General features: G+C 44.9%; 1 protein-coding gene across 1 annotated transcript; it reads right to left on the bottom strand.

Moving 5' to 3' along the window:
- Window positions 1-2,982, bottom strand: LOC120418922 (vacuolar protein sorting-associated protein 53 homolog). Its single transcript, XM_039581452.2, has 2 exons — window positions 1,268-2,982; window positions 1-1,204 (listed from the first exon to the last, which is right to left on the bottom strand). The coding sequence occupies exons 1-2, from the start codon at window positions 2,896-2,898 to the stop codon at window positions 124-126; spliced, it is 2,712 nt and encodes a 903-aa protein (XP_039437386.1). The 5' UTR covers window positions 2,899-2,982; the 3' UTR covers window positions 1-123.
- Window positions 2,983-15,673: the final 12,691 nt, after the last annotated feature.

The following is a 15,673-nucleotide window of genomic DNA, read 5'->3' as shown; positions in this document are numbered from 1 at the left end:
TATTTCTCGAATATAATTTATTATTTATTTTATTAAATACTTTCCCACTCACGATCGATAGTACGAAACATTTGTCCTACATTGCATTCAGAAATAAAACCAACTCTTCACTTCAAACCTGCCTCAATTCGGCAGCCGATTCTTGATCAAACTCTCAATCTTCTTGATCCTTCCCTTGTCCATCAGCGAATCCCCTAGCGCAATAATACTGGAACCGGCCCCACTGATGGCGGCCGCTGCCGACGCAGCCGCCTGCTGGGACTGACTCAACGGAGCCGCATCGCCTCCTCCTCCTCCTCCATCGTGTTGTCCAGCGCCCGCACCTTGCTGCTGCTGCTGCTGCGGACACGCCCGCTTGTACAGTTCCACCAGCTGCTGCTGCTCGATCTTGCGGACGCTCTTCATCTCGAGAATCTTGTGAAACTCGGTCACGTGACTTTCCGGCAGGAGTTTGAGGTACTGCTCGATGTACAGGGTGGCCGGGTAGATCGGTTGCATCACCACCTTGATGATCATCTCCGCCTTGGCCATTCCCTTGACGACCACTTTGGTGTAGCTGGCGGGCGGTTTGCGCTGAACTTGCGACCCGATCGAGGGCAGATCCATGAGGACCGTTTTGAGGCTGTGCGTGTCGAGGAGAAGTTGCTCGCAGCCGAGGATGTTTCCGCCGGGGTTGGCGGATGCGTTTGCGGAATTGGTGACGGCGCCGTCGGAGATGCTCGAGCTGGACGCGCTGGTCGTCATGGAGGAGGAACCGACGGTGGACGTGGTTGGTCGTAGGCGGTACAGCGTGTTGATGTACTTTGGAATGAACGAGTTGACAAACTTGTGGCAGAACTGGGTGTAGTACTTTCGGCTGGTGGCCAGGTTGTCCCGGATGACGGGGACGGACTGCTTAAGGTTTGTCACGATCTGGTTCACGAAGCCGCTCTGGTCGCCCACGTTGCTGATGTTGTGCCAGCTGATCTTGGTCATGAGGTTGAGCGATTGCTCGCAGCCCGTATCCAAGTCCTGCACGAGCAGTCCGATGCAGTTTGAGATGATCCGGTGGAAGACGTCCTTCTCGTCGGACAGATCCACACGGTTCGCGTAGCTCTTGTCGATTTTTTCTTTCAGTTTGTCCTCCAACTGCTGGACCGTTTCGAGGCAGTACTCGGCCGTGGCCAGCACGAAGCAGATCTTGCGGATGTCGTCCATGCTGAACCTGGAGGGGAAGGTAGACGGTATTGTTTGAATTCAAACCATAGAAAAGACTCAATCATCTTACCTCGGCGCTTCGCCCTCTTTCAAAAAGTTGTGAATGACCTGGCCGGCCGCCGTGGACAGGTTCTGGAAGTCCTTCGTCAGCAGCGACATGCTGTTGCTGATCGAGGACGCCGTCGAACTCCCACCGGACGACGAGGACTGCAGCTTTGGAATGCGCGCCTCCAGCACTTTGCTCGAGTACTCGCGGAGGTATCGCTTGAAGATGAGCGTCAGATCGTACATTGGCTTTTCGTTGCTCAGCTGGGTGCACTGAACCATGCACTTCTTGTAGAAGACAAACAGTTCGGCGCAGTTGGGGAAAACGGACGCGCCGTCCTTTGGGAGCAGCTGCTGCGGGGTTTGCTGCACGAACTGGCCGATCAGCTCCGCCAGGCTGCGGTCGATGCTGTCCGTGTAGATGTCCAGATAGGCCTTGAAACACTGGCCGATGAGGTCGATGAAGGTGGGTTGCTTTTGATCTTCCGATCCTTCACCGCCTCCGGCGCTGGTCTTCATTTCGGTTAGTGTCGATCCTTGGAAGCGCTTGTCCAGCAGCTGTTCAAAGTTGGCCGTCTTCTGGATGGCAAACAGCAGCAGCTTGACGTCCATTTCGGTTCGCCGACGGGCCATAATTTTGGTCAGTTCCTCCCGCGTAATCGCACAAAATTGCACCGTAATTCGCTCGGAAATTTCCCAGTCCTGAGGGAAAATTGCGCCGTACTTTTCCTCAAAATCCAACAAGTGGCGCTTAACCCACGCGTATCTCTTGTCGATCTTGTCCAACCAAGCAATGTCCTGATTCTCGTGAAACAGTTGAATGTACTCCTGCAGCTGCAGATTGATGTACCACTTCAAAATGTTCCGCTTGACCGGCTTGTCCAGCACCGAAACCACCTGGCACGCATCCTTCAGCTGCGTAATTGTCATCCTACCCTGACCGCCACCCGCACTCGGCGCAAAAAAGTGCCTAAAATCCTCCGTAATCTGCGTTGCCAGTTCCGTCTGGATTTGCTGCACCTGCGACGACAGCGTCTGAATCTGCGGAATCTCCGAGTACTGCTGAAAGTGCTGATTAACCTCAATAATCGCCTGCAGCGGGTTCAACACTTCCCCGTACTGCCGACGTTCCGCCAACCGCTTCAAGTTCTCCACCCCCCCAACCAGCATATGCAAATGGTTCAACGTCGTAATCGCATAAGTCAAATTATTCTTCGCCGAGTCCAGCTGCTTAATGTCCCGCGTAATCTCCTTCACCATGTCCTCCGTCTGCTCCGCCCGGCTCTTTATATCCGTAATCAACCCAAACAGCTGCGTAATCGACTGCTGAGCCTCCCGCAGCGCCATCCGGCCATTCTCCCCCGTATTAACCTGTCCCCGCACCACACTCCGGATATTATCGTCAATCAGCCCAATATCCACCTCCATCTTCGTAATCACGTCGTCAATGTTCGACAACGACTGCTCGTTCGGAAACAGCTGGTTCACGTAATCGGTCGGATCGAAATCCGGATGGTCCAGCGGGTCGGAACTCTGCAGCACCTGTTCGATCGCTCGCTGCACCTCGTCCGACAGCACGATCTTGTTGATGTGATCCTTGCGGACGTCCGACTCGGGTTCCGGTTCCGCCGGCGGGACGGCGACGGGAGCGCTCATCGCGGAATTTACGTGGATTTTTCACCGAACAAAATTTAATTGTTTTTTGGAAAACAACAGGCCCACGTAGACAGCAAAACAAAGCGCCGTCATAAGGTGCTGTCAGTTGCATTGGAATTTGACAGCATGAACAGATTGCACAGTAAAAATACTCTGCTTTTTGCTTTTAGGTGTTTTTTTATAAATATTTTTTAATACCCCTGACACAAGGCGTTTAAAAAAAAAACTCCAGAATTTAAAAAATTTCACACAACTCGAAGTGTTAAACAATAGCTGGCCTCTCCAGCTACCTCTAAACACTGCCGGTTTTGTTGAATAGTTACCGAGATAGTTACATGTTTTCTCGGGATTTGCAAAAAAGTTCTAGCTGTCAAAATGTTTCAAAATGTTCCAAAATCCGTAGTAACATTTCAATAGGGCGAATCTGCATTTGTAAACAAGCAGTCTATCCCTTTCGCAAAAGCGACAGTTCACGTCAAGTAAGAGGGAGATAGACTGTTTGTTTACAAACGCAGATTCGCTCTATTGAACTGTTACTACACGCAGAAATGTTTTGTAGAATCAGCCTGTACGAGGTTTGATTCAACAAAATTTTTGTTGAATATAATCAACGCCGGTTTTGCGTTGAAACAAACCTTTTTTTGAAATTATGAAATTAAATATGTCTTTATTGAACTTTCTTATAATAATTACATTTCATTTACATTTTAAGTGGTATGGCCTAATGCTCTTCATCTTTGTTGTATTTTTCGTTTTATTATTAACTGTTCACATTCATTTATTTACTTCAAATTGTTTTACATTTTTGCATTGAATCGAATACATTTGGGTAAAAAAGAAAAAAAAAATCACTTAAACAACTAATCCTAACTTAAAACTAAAATGAAAATTCTTTGAATTATTCAAAATCATTAGAACGAGTAAACTACGAACTGTATTTTAAGATGAATGCTCCAAGGGTTCTTACTTGATCCTGGCGAGTTTTGCACCCACGCAGAGTTGTTGTCATCTCGATGAAAATGTTCAAAAGTTCTTGTGGTGAAAACAGGTCACTGCTGCCTTCACCCGTTGATGCTGGTTGGTTTTCCCTCGGTTGCTGACTGAATCCAGGAGGTGTTGTATTCTCAGCAACTTTTTGCCGCTGATTCAACGGCAATGGCTGCAGATTTGGAGCCACTCGAACAGATCCCGCTCCAGGTGACGCCAAAGCAGGAAAATCCACGTCCGTGAAAGTTGGTGGTGTTTTGCGACGATTTGGTTGGTGCCTCGTCGTCGCTTGCTGCCGAATTTTCACAAACTCAGCACGTTTTGGGCAGCTTCGATTCTTGGTAGAATGGTCGCCGCCACAATTGAAGCATTTGGCTTCGATGATCTCGTTGATTGTGTTGCAAGCTTGAGTATTGTGCTTACCTCCGCAAGTTGCACAACGACTCTTGATGAAACAGTTCCTTCCACCATGCCCAAACTGCAAACAGTTCGAACACTGTGTCACGTCACGGTGCACTGGACGATAACGTTCCCAAGTCACGATGATGTTGAAAATCGCCCGAACTGCCTTCAGCTCAGACGGCGTTGTCGATCCTTTCTCGAGATGAACCAGGTACAGTTGATCACGATACTTGATGTCCTTGTTGTGTCTCGTCATCTTGAAGACTTCGATCACGTTCAACTTCAGAGTTTTGAGCTCTTCTTTCAGCACACTCACATCCATGTCGTACAGGCCTCGGAGGACCTGTTTCATGGGGCGTTTACCTGGATCGTCATGGCTGTAGTATTCAATCTTTGTGTTGTTCAGGAAATCCCGAACGTAGTTGTAATCCTTTCTGGTAGGTAGCAGAATTTTGAGTCCATCAGCACACAAGCGAATGGAAGCTCGTAAAGCACCAGATTTGATAAATCCAGTCAGCCACTTTCGCACCGAATCCGATGACGATGTTTTTGTAGGGTCCTATGCGATGCAAGTCACCGAACTTGTATTTATATTTCACCACACCTTGCATGCATATCGCGTTCGCATCACACCTTGCGTGCAAGCCTTTGTGTTCGATTCTGACACAAGAACGCGTGGTTGTTTAGTCGAGAGAAAGCCACCGGCCGGAGCGGACAGGGAACGACGACGCGAACCGATGGTTAGTGGGCGGACGGGTGGAAGGCCATCGGTGACAATCGGAGTGAGCACGGAAGTCTAGGACACTACAATTGGCGACGAAGGTAAAAAAAGAAGGAATTCGGCATGGGTCAACTGTGTTTTAATGGTGAAATTTATGTTTGTTTACAAAAAAAAGAATATATATAATAAAAGCAAATGGACCTAGTAAATTTTGTGAGGGAGAAAACAAAAATGTGTTGTGCTGTTGTGAAAAATGAGGAAAGTGTTGTGGTTGGGTGTGTTTACAAAAAAAAAAAAAGAAAAAAATGTGAGTAATTGAATGAAATTGTGAAAATTCGGAATGCTGAGCCGAAAAAAAAATAAAATGAGGTTTGGCAATAATTTCTTAAGCTAAAGGCAGCAGGTAACGAAGGGAAACTGTTTAGCTTCGCTTGAAAATAAGTGAATTGCTTCGAAATTTTGATTTGATTGAGGCTGAAAACAAAAGCCTTATTGCATAGTTTATATTGAAAGCAGATTTGGAGGAAATTTTGGGGGAAAAAAGATGGGTTTGGTGTGCATAATGGCTTTAAATAAGGAAATTGGCGGATTACTGGCGGTAGCACTGACGTGTTTGTGCCAAAGTTTATTAACAGAATTGTACTGATGTGAAAGAATTGTGATGTGAATGACTTATGTTAGTGGCTGACTGCTCAGAAAACCACCAACAAATGAAACTGATAAAAGGTAAAGGTTCAATGCCAGCGAGGATCGATATAAGATCTGGATATTTTGAGAAGTGTAAGATATCGATGCCGTCGAGGATAGATATGAGTTTCGGCCGTCGTTGAGACGTGCAAGAGATCGATGCCTGCGTGGATCGATATGAGGTTCGGCCATCGTTGAGATGTGCAAGAGATCGATGCCTGCGTGGATTGATATGAGGTTCGGCCGTCGTTGAGACGTGCAAGAGATTGCCGTTCAAGAGCCAAACGACATGCGACACCTAGTGTTGAGTAACAGAACAGAGCGAAGAATGTCGATTGAAATTTCCGCCCTTTGAGGTTATGTATGCGAATTCTGTTTTGTTAAATTCCAGCGTTCAAAACAACTTTTGAGCAAAAATTCGAGCTGATACTTTGTTAACTTTTGATGCTCTATCATTTTAAACAATTTTATTTTTTCAAAATTATTTTTTTTCAAAATTATTTTTATTGCGTTAATTGATAGAGGGCAAAAAGTTTACACTCGTACTGCTTGAATTTTTTCTCAAAAGTTGTTCTAAGAGCTGTAAAATCAATTTTAAGTTTGCATTCCTATGTAACCGAACAGCGAAAATTTGAATCGTCATTCTTCGATGCTTTGCGCCATCTGTCGGAATTTTTGAGCTTTTAATCGCGAATCGATGCCTGCGTGGATCGATATGAGGTTCGGCCGTCGTTGAGACATGCAAGAGATCGATGCCTGCGTGGATCGATAGGAGGTTCGTCCGTCGTTGAGACGTAAAATAGATCGATGCCTGCGAGGATCGATATGAGGTTTCCATGTTTCTGAGAAATGTTGAAATCGATGCCGTCAAGGATCGATATGAGTTTTGGCCGTCGTTTAGATGTGCAAGAGATCGATGCTTGCGAGGATCGATATGAGGTTTGGATATTTCTGAGAAATGTAAGAGATCGATGCCTGCGTGAATCGATATGAGGTTCGGCTGTCGTTGAGATGTGTAAGAGATCGACTTCAACGAGGATCGATTTGAGGTTTAGATGTTTTGAGAAGTGCAGGAAATCGATGCCTGCAAGGATCGATATGAAGTTCGGCCGAAATTGAAAAGTACATAGTACATTGTAACAGCATGGAATAATACAAGATTCGTTATAGTTAGTTTAAATCTGCCGTTTTTGAGACGTGTTCGGAATTGAAGCCTGGAGGGCTCAATGTGTGAGAACTTCTTCCATGCAGATGTCAATGTTTGAGTTGTTTGTCACATAGATGGCAACATAGTGACGTCACTTATGAACTAAAAAAAAACGGGGTGTTGTAGTGCTGAATTATGTGCAGCGGGTATTCCAGAGAGTTTAAAAGTTCTAACTGTTGTGGAAAGCATCATTACACATCTAGAAAGAGTTTGATTGTTTCACTAGTGATTGTGGAGATAGTAGAGTTTCTGAAAAGGAGTCATATATAAATGACACGTCCAAAGACAGGATTCCAGCGTAGAATGATGAACTTCACTCGACACCGAGCTTGAAACAGTTAACGTTATTTGACATAACAGTCGTTTTTAAAGCAATGATAAAAAAAAAGAACGAAAAAATTTGTTAGAGAGGATGAGAAGTGTTATGCTGTTAATGTTACCGGAATGGTTTTATGAATTGATGTTGTTGTAAATTTAATTAAGGTTGATGAGTCAAGCATTTAGCAATGTATTATCCGCGCACCACCAAACCGAAGTGCGCATCTCTTCTGTTGCGCCTTACAAAAAAAAAATGAGTGGTTTGTCGTAAGCGTGTACATGAGCCTATGGCTTTGACAGGCTACAGGCTTTGACAGGTTGCGCTCGTGTTTTGATTTTTGTCTGCCTTCACAATAAACAGTCAAAGGCAAGTATGCCGTTACAAGTTGGCTGACAAGCTTTGCAGCACAGAGCAGGAGGTCTATAATGTGATGAAGGTTCAATAATAAAAAAAAGGTTACAATTATTGCAGGAGCTCTTGATGAATTAAAAAAATAAAGGAGATGCGGCGAGCATGTTTTGATATGTGATTTTGCAGTTACTCAGGATTTGTGGACAAATTTTGCCAAATTTATGTAGAATGTGCGAAGGAATAACGGAATAGATGTTGCAACAGTTGGAACAACTGAGTACTGAAGTTTCAACACTTACTTTGTGAAGAGGATGAAGTTTTTGGTAACTTTACGCAAACAAGCTCGAGAAGGATGAACAATTGTACTATCAGTAAATGTGAAGGATCAGTGGAAGCAACACACATTTAGTGTCTTTTGTATGAGTAACCGAAGTTCACGCGTGGAATGTAGTTTGGAAAATTGGTTATAACTTCTAGTGATTAGAGTTGTTTATTGTAGAAGATGCAATGCATAGATTGTTTTGAAGCCCACAGAATGTTTGACAGATTGTAGATTCTTTTCACAACCACTATTATACATCACATTAAGGAGAAAAAAAAAGAAAAAAAAAATAAGAAGAAGCGCTGACTGACAACGTGATTTGAAAAAAAAGTTTCAGCTTGTCCTTTGAAGAAGTGCTTCTGATACGAGAGTTTACAGACAGCTAGCTAACAATTATGTTTAGCTACGGTTTGGTTAAATAGATCCGCGTCATTGATACATGCGGTGACTTGATTATGAATGCAATATTGGAGTGTACTGTCCGTTTCCCTGGAAGGTACACGCCGCGAGACATTTCAGAATGTGCCGTAGACATTGTTGCCAGTGATTTTCTGCTTCTGTGCAATAGAAAAAAGCATCTGACAACAATGACAAGCGAAAAACGAGCATTTGTCGAAAGTGCGGCGCGCCATTCGAGGCTGGTTTGCCGCGTGTCTTTTTGGGCAAAACGAAGGGTAACAAATATAGAAAAAAATCTCTGGAGAGTAAACTATATTGCTATCGATAATAGTTGCCAATGAAAAGATTTTAATTTATGGTTTGGTTAGGTTTCTTAATGTTTTGAGAGACATGATCGTTTTGGAAGTTTAATTCTTCCAATCATGTTTTGTTGGTTTAAAATTTGGTTGATAGAAGAACGTAGAACGTCACTTTTTGTGACATTCGTGCTCCGATTGTTGACAAACTCTTTAATGAATTTAGTTTAAACGTCTTAGTCAAAATGCTGCCCGCATCGGACATTTTATCGAGACATTTACTAGACATCTATCGGTAATGAACTTTTGGCTAATTAATTTTTGCCAAAAAGACTTCTCATAGACATCTACGAGCCCGTCGTGACTGAGGTAGAGCATAAAAAAAGGATTCATTCGAGCTGGATTTTGCCTGAAGGTAGTCAAAGAATTTGTCATCAAATAAAAAAAATCGTGTTGGAGAGAAGTGTACAGGATTACAATGACTGTTTGTTTGATTATTAGATTTTGAATTGAAAGAATAGGTGAAGAATGGATTATAAGTTTTCAGTATTGCCAAGAGTATTGCCCTTATTTCTGGCCAAACAATTATAGTCTTCTTTTAGTTTTACAATATATAAGCCTGAAGCAAGTTCATGGAGGGAGTGATAATGTTATATTTTTGAAGGTACGTTCAAGAATGAGTCATCTGTAGATTTGACAGTTATTTGTTTTTTTTTATTAAGGTAAGATGGGGGTGTAGGGTCCTATGCGATGCAAGTCACCGAACTTGTATTTATATTTCACCACACCTTGCATGCATATCGCGTTCGCATCACACCTTGCGTGCAAGCCTTTGTGTTCGATTCTGACACAAGAACGCGTGGTTGTTTAGTCGAGAGAAAGCCACCGGCCGAAGCGGACAGGGAACGACGACGCGAACCGATGGTTAGTGGGCGGACGGGTGGAAGGCCATCGGTGACAATCGGAGTGAGCACGGAAGTCTAGGACACTACAGTTTTCACAAAAATGGGTGGCAACTTTTCCCGTCGTTCAAATTCTTCCTTCTCGCTCACGTCCACAGGGAGGGTAGCGAACTGGTTTCCAGACGAATTTTGAGCGTCCTTGCTCAAACTGCCTGGCTTTGCAGGTAGCGCTTCGGCATTCTTTAGCTTCTTCAAATCTGCCGATCCTGCTGGTGAGGACCGCCTCTTTTTCTTGCCGTGAGGCATTTTTGCACTTTTTAATACCCCGTTCGCACGGGCGAGTTATAGCCGGTTATAAGACTAAAAGTGGTTATAACTCTTAAAACCGGCTATAACCAAGGGGAAAACCACTCTGCACAGTGCCCCTGAGCAGGCTGTGCCTTGAAGGTGCCCAACGTGCCCGAAGGTGCCCGATTGAAGGTGCCCTGAGGCAAAAATCAACAATCGGTGGGTGATGCTAAGCAACCGAGTAAGCAACCATTATATTAGAAATGTTTACATTTACTGCAGGCAGAATTGTGCTAGGAACTACGGAACAAGGACAAGAAGGAGATGACCAAGCAGCTCGAGTAGCTCACCTGAGCTGCTAAAGTTGTTCGTGGCTGAGGCCACAGCATGGTGCTTGCTGTCTAAAATCAGCGTTGTCCGCAAGGCCATCTCCCGGGTGTCCATGAAAAAGGCAGAGGAAAACCAAGAACTGCGTATCCCTGGATATACGTAACAAAAAGACGTGCCCCGTGCGTATGGCCCTGAGCAGCGAAAGCGCTCCAAGTTCCAAGAGCAAAAGCGCGGCGTCAAGGCTTAAACACGTCGGTCAAGTCTACTTTTTCATTCAACAAAAGATCGCTGGAATCGTGAAAATATTGTCTGTGCGAGACAGGCGTTTATCCGCCGAAAACAAGGACCGCATCCTGAAGTACCGCGTCCTCGGTGCAGAGAACACCCCTTTCCGCTCTGAATTTTGGATTAGAGAGGGATGCAAGATGTTTCCCTTCGAAACAAGATGAAAATTTTATAAATGTATTGTTTTGTAAACTCAGTGAAATAAAATCGTGAATAAAAATGTATTTTTGGTTGGACACTTCCTTTATTAACTTTTATGATATCCAACTTTCTTTTCTCCCGTTGACAGCTATCAGTGGAGCTAATTCTTTTCCGTATCCTGAGAGTTGTCCATTGGATTATGCAGCACGGTAACAATGGAACCTCCTTGCCGTGTTGACCGACGCTGCAATTGACAATGTTTGAGGTGTTCTTCTTGAACAGGTCCTTATTTTTGCCCTTGGTCGACACCATGGGGGGTTGTTCATCCGCGAGGAATCGAATAACTGGTCCGCTGAGCAGGGTTGCCTTCGAACTAAAGTTGCTGTCGTTCCATGAGAGGAAGCTGTTAATCAATTTCACGTCAAAAACGAATCTCTTAACAATTTAGAAGTAAACTCATTTCGAATCGGCCCATCATCATGAATTTAAAAAATAGTCTTAAAACTTCATTTATCCGATTGTTAATTTTCTCGTATTTTTGTTGGGAAAACTGCAAACTGATCATATAAATCAAATTTGTGGCCGAAGTTATAGCACGGACGAACGGACATGACACGGGGTTTCAAAAAGTGAAGCAGGTTTTCTTTTATTTCTTCTTGGCGAAAACCAGCGTCCGTGGTTATAGTTTTCCTCACCGAACTGACAATGTTTACAAATTTTAACCTGATTACTAAGATAATTTGAGTTTGCTTGATATGCTGTCAAAATAGGTGCCGAACCTCGTGCCGAACTGTGCCCGAAAGGTGCCCGAGAGGTGCCAAATCGTGCCCGGGGCTCTTTGATCAGAGTGGTTTTCCCCTTGGCTATAACTCTGGTTTTGCCCATACAACGAGCTGTCAGATTAAAACTGGTTTTAAAAGTTATAACCTAGTTAATACTGCTCGAAAAGGGAACTCGACTGCTTGAAAACTCATAGTAGCCTTTGGAATTATTTGAAAACGTCCGACATTGACAGAAGCAAAACAACATTTTTGCAACGGCTGTTTCAGTTATTTTTGCAGAAAGCGTTCAACGAACCGGCCCGTCCCAAATCCACGGAACGGACGGATCACCGTGGGAACTAAACCAAAGAACTCCCGGGAGGTGGATAGGTTTATGTTGGCGAAAGTACTCTGGCTGAAGATTTCCTCAACGGATGATTGGCTTGAACGCCGGAGCATTGCTTTGTACGATCGTTTTCCGTTGATCCTGGCGAAGTCTTGTTAGAACTTCCCATTCGCCTTCTTGTCTTTCAGGTCACATTGACACGTGAAAAGATCCCATTCCACCCAAATCCGGATGCCAATAAATGTGATGGGGATCAACGATATCAAGGGGGATTTACCGGAGAACCTGTAAAAGCGGCATGCACGTCCTCCATCACAACCTTATGGCTGCCCTGGAAGCGTTCGTGTACGATCTCGCGTTTCTGATGGAACAACGACTACACGCGTCTAATTTCCGGGGGGACTCGATCGGCTGGGGCAGGACACTTCTTCTTTGGATTCGCGACCACGGGTTGGTCGTCTCTCGACCTGCTTCGGGTGTTCAACTATTGCTTTTGTATTCTACCCTCTTCTGGGCCACCTACCTCAACGCTGTGGGGTGGGGGAGATCATACATGTTTGGATATCTGCCCTTAATTTCTGCTCGGTGATTGTCGGTCGTCCTTCCGCAGGCTAAAACAGATTATCTCGCAGTCTGGTACGCTGGTGAGCAAATTGTAGATGAAAGTACAACGCCCTTCAGGCGTTGCGTAGGTGTGCTACTGAAGGTTAGCGGCAAGAGGACGACGTTTTCAACGGGCTCGGTGGCCGCCGACAGATGAGTTGCGGCAGATCGGTGGCTCATTCCCAGCCGCCGACGGCTCCACTTGCTCAGGGTTTTTCCTGGCCCCTACGGATGTCCCACTAGCATACCACGGTTAGTGCCGAGGTCAGTGCGCCCATACGGTACCGTCCAATGACTCGGAGACTTTTGGCGTGTCGTCTCCTACGGAGTGATCCACGTGTATAGTGCGGTGCGTTCAGGGCGAGTTCGGTTCGAGTAGGTAGTGTCACCACGTGTGGTGGTTCAGGTTGTATTTACGAGGCACGCGGAGAGGCGAGCTGGCGTGACAGGCGCAATGCGTTCATGACATCGCTGGTGATGCTACACACGTGATCGCGTGCGTAGGTGGTCCCCAGTCAGTACATGGATCGCTCTCTTGACCAAGTAGTTTTCGCTTTAAGTTCGAACGGAAGGCGTACGATTCGGCGTCGAACGGAAGCGGTTCGGCTCGTTATCCCACATTTGCGATTGGGTGCCGATACCGAGGCGTCTTCCAAAGCTGTGGGAAAGTGGACGCGTACAAGCTTGTTCTTGTCATTCAGATGTACATTTTGCCCCTCAAGACCAAACTCAACAAAGCGATATACACAACATAAGCGCATTAACGCCTGGTGACTCGTTGGACCAGGAGAAAAGAAGAAACTTGAAAAGAAATGTCCGTATCAGATGTGTCGGAGATGTCTCGATGCACATGAGTGAGCATCTAAGACGCGCAGTCTGTAGTTTAAAGCCCTGTTTTCATCCTTATTAATTGAAACACAAACGGGAGGGAGGGGGAACGGTTGGATGAGGGGAGTAGGGTAGGGGATGTTTAATCGGCTTCAACGACGCCCTTTCATGTTCTTTCTCGTAACGCGACCCGGTCGGCCAACCCCGAAGGCGCGAATATTACATTTTATGATCTACTTGTAAACACAGATGTGTCTACGCGGGTGTAATGGTAGAATTTGACCAATTCCAGCTTACACACGGATCTTCAGGCGACCTTCCAGAAAGCCGTCGATCTTGAGCCTTGGTTTGGCATGTAGCAGGTGCAGGTGCTCAGCGGAAATATGCACACATCGAGGTAGATGTGTAAAAAAAGCTTCGAAGTTTGGTCAGCTTCTCAACAACTTCCAATATCTCCAACGGGGACCTGTTTCACGTCAGTCTTAATTTTCATCTTCAGGAGCGAGTTTTCGCGCGACCAAGATCATCAAAATTGCTGGAAATATACCAAACTTTAAACAAAATCTTTCGTCGTTACATTTGCCGGTTGGCGATCTTCTAGAACTTACACACGTATTTCCGGGAGTGAATCAAACATTTGTACGTGGACACACTCGAGGATGACGTCAAATCAGCAGCGATCTAGTCGTTCGACGTTTTGCACCTAAGCTCCAATACGATACGAGATAGCAGCCTCAATGATCCGGGTTACCGATACGCCCAAGACCAAAAGCGCTGCCTGCCTGCGCCGACCGTGAGCTTGAGCGGTTCCACAATCAAAGCGACTCACTCGTGACTCTGCAACGGTGCATCCTGTTCTGCGACCGTCTCGTGGTTCCTTCTGACCTGCGCAAGCGATGTCTCAATCAACTCCACCAAGGTCACTCTGAAATCAACGGAATGAAAGTTGTGGCCCGCAGTTATGGGTACTGGCCTTAGCTGATTGAGTGTGAACAAGTCCAACTGTATCGCTGCTGTCAAGGAACCGGTGGACGCCCCTCTGGGGATGCCGGAGAAGCTGGTATCGGATAACGGAACTCAGATGAACTGCCCCGTTCCACCCCCAGTCCAACGTTCAGGTAGAACGTTTTGCCGATACGTAAATGCGCACGGTTCCGAATCCAGCTTCAACGCGATTTCTGCTGCCCAGTTGGTTTAACTTCCGAAGTCAGCACACCAACTCCAACCGGCTGTTAATGTAAATCCCTATAAAGGAACTCAGTTTAAACAATGAACTTATTTAAATTTGATTTTGAAATACTCACCATCCTGCCCATAACCGGAAGAGAAAAGTGCCAAAAATCTGGCCTTCATGGTTCACCGGAAAGAGTGGCCATGATGGTCAAGAAAACTGCATCACCGAAAAAAAGAAAATAAATGACAACACAGAATATTTACTGCTTGCTGTGATCTGTCAAAACAGTTAAAACCGTTAAAACCTCTCGCGCCCGTGCGAACGGTTTGGTTTTAACTTGGTTATAACTTAAAACCATTTTGTTAAAACCGGCTATAACTCGCCCGTGCGAACGGGGTATAAAGCACTTTTCAGGAGCTAATATCCAGGAGTACCTCACTGATTGGTGGTCCACAAAGGAATGAAACAAACCTTGATTTTCTCAAGTCCACAAAAGTCTTTTGTTGTTTCGAAAAAGTTGCTTTGACGTTTAGCGTTGATTCAACAAAAATACTGATTTTCAAATCAACAAAACGTTTTGTTGATTCAAATATGCCTTATTTTTCTGCGTGTACGGAAATGATCAAAATGTTTATGCGCCCTTTTCAAATGTTGCTCCAAATCTATCCAGATTTTTAAGTGAAGATGGCGTTACGAATGTTGCACGTCCGTAATGTCAAAATCGCGCAGTGGTACCAACATTACAAAATGTGACTGCCATGGCTACCATTCCATGAAAAGGTATGTAGATTAGATAACATATACATGCCATGGTACCAAACGAGGTACCAAACCACTGCGCAATTTTGACATTTCATAGTCATAGTCTGATGGGTGCTGAATAGTGGTTCGCAAAACGGCCTCAATGTTGAACTGTCAAAGTGGTACCAATTTACTGTTCGCCAAAAGTAGAGAGTACGGCTATCGATCATTAAAAATTGTTTTTTTAGCAGGAATGAAAAAAGTGTGGCTTTTGAGAACCTGAAGTTGAAGTCGAGAAATCTTAAGAAAGTTGAAGGCGAGACTGTCATTTTTTAAAATTATGAATGGAAGTTGTTTATGGAGTCATTGCGGTTTTATCCATCCAGAAGCTGTCTTTATCGTTGAAAACCTACTGGTTTAGTGAATATCTTTCATGTTTGTTGGATCAGCTTCGCTAGAATTAGCGATGTTTATTTGCTGGACCAGGAAGAGCTGCAGGATTCCAAAACCATCCAGAGAATTTATCTGCGGCATCGCAGAATGACGCTCTCGTCGCATTTTTTCGTCACCAGTAAAAATGAAAAACCTCGTCTAACCGATCAAAACATGAGAACACTCACTGCAGCTAGCAAAATCTAAACTTAGTAACATGTACCCTCCCTGTAAAGGCTTATGAATTGATCTC

The sequence above is a fragment of the Culex pipiens genome, chromosome 3, assembly GCF_016801865.2.
Source record: "Culex pipiens pallens isolate TS chromosome 3, TS_CPP_V2, whole genome shotgun sequence".
NCBI lineage: Eukaryota > Metazoa > Arthropoda > Insecta > Diptera > Culicidae > Culex > Culex pipiens.
The sequence above is the reverse complement of the archived record's forward strand: the minus strand, read 5'-3'. Positions and strand labels throughout refer to the sequence as shown.

Excerpts from the sequence above, each read along its gene's own strand:
- LOC120418922 (XM_039581452.2), bottom strand. The coding sequence starts at position 2,898 with ATGAGCGCTCCCGTCGCCGTCCCGCCGGCGGAACCGGAACCCGAGTCG. Across the intron at positions 1,205-1,267 it reads AAAGAGGGCGAAGCGCCGAG|GTTCAGCATGGACGACATCC; the intron begins GTAAGATGATTG and ends CTTCCCCTCCAG.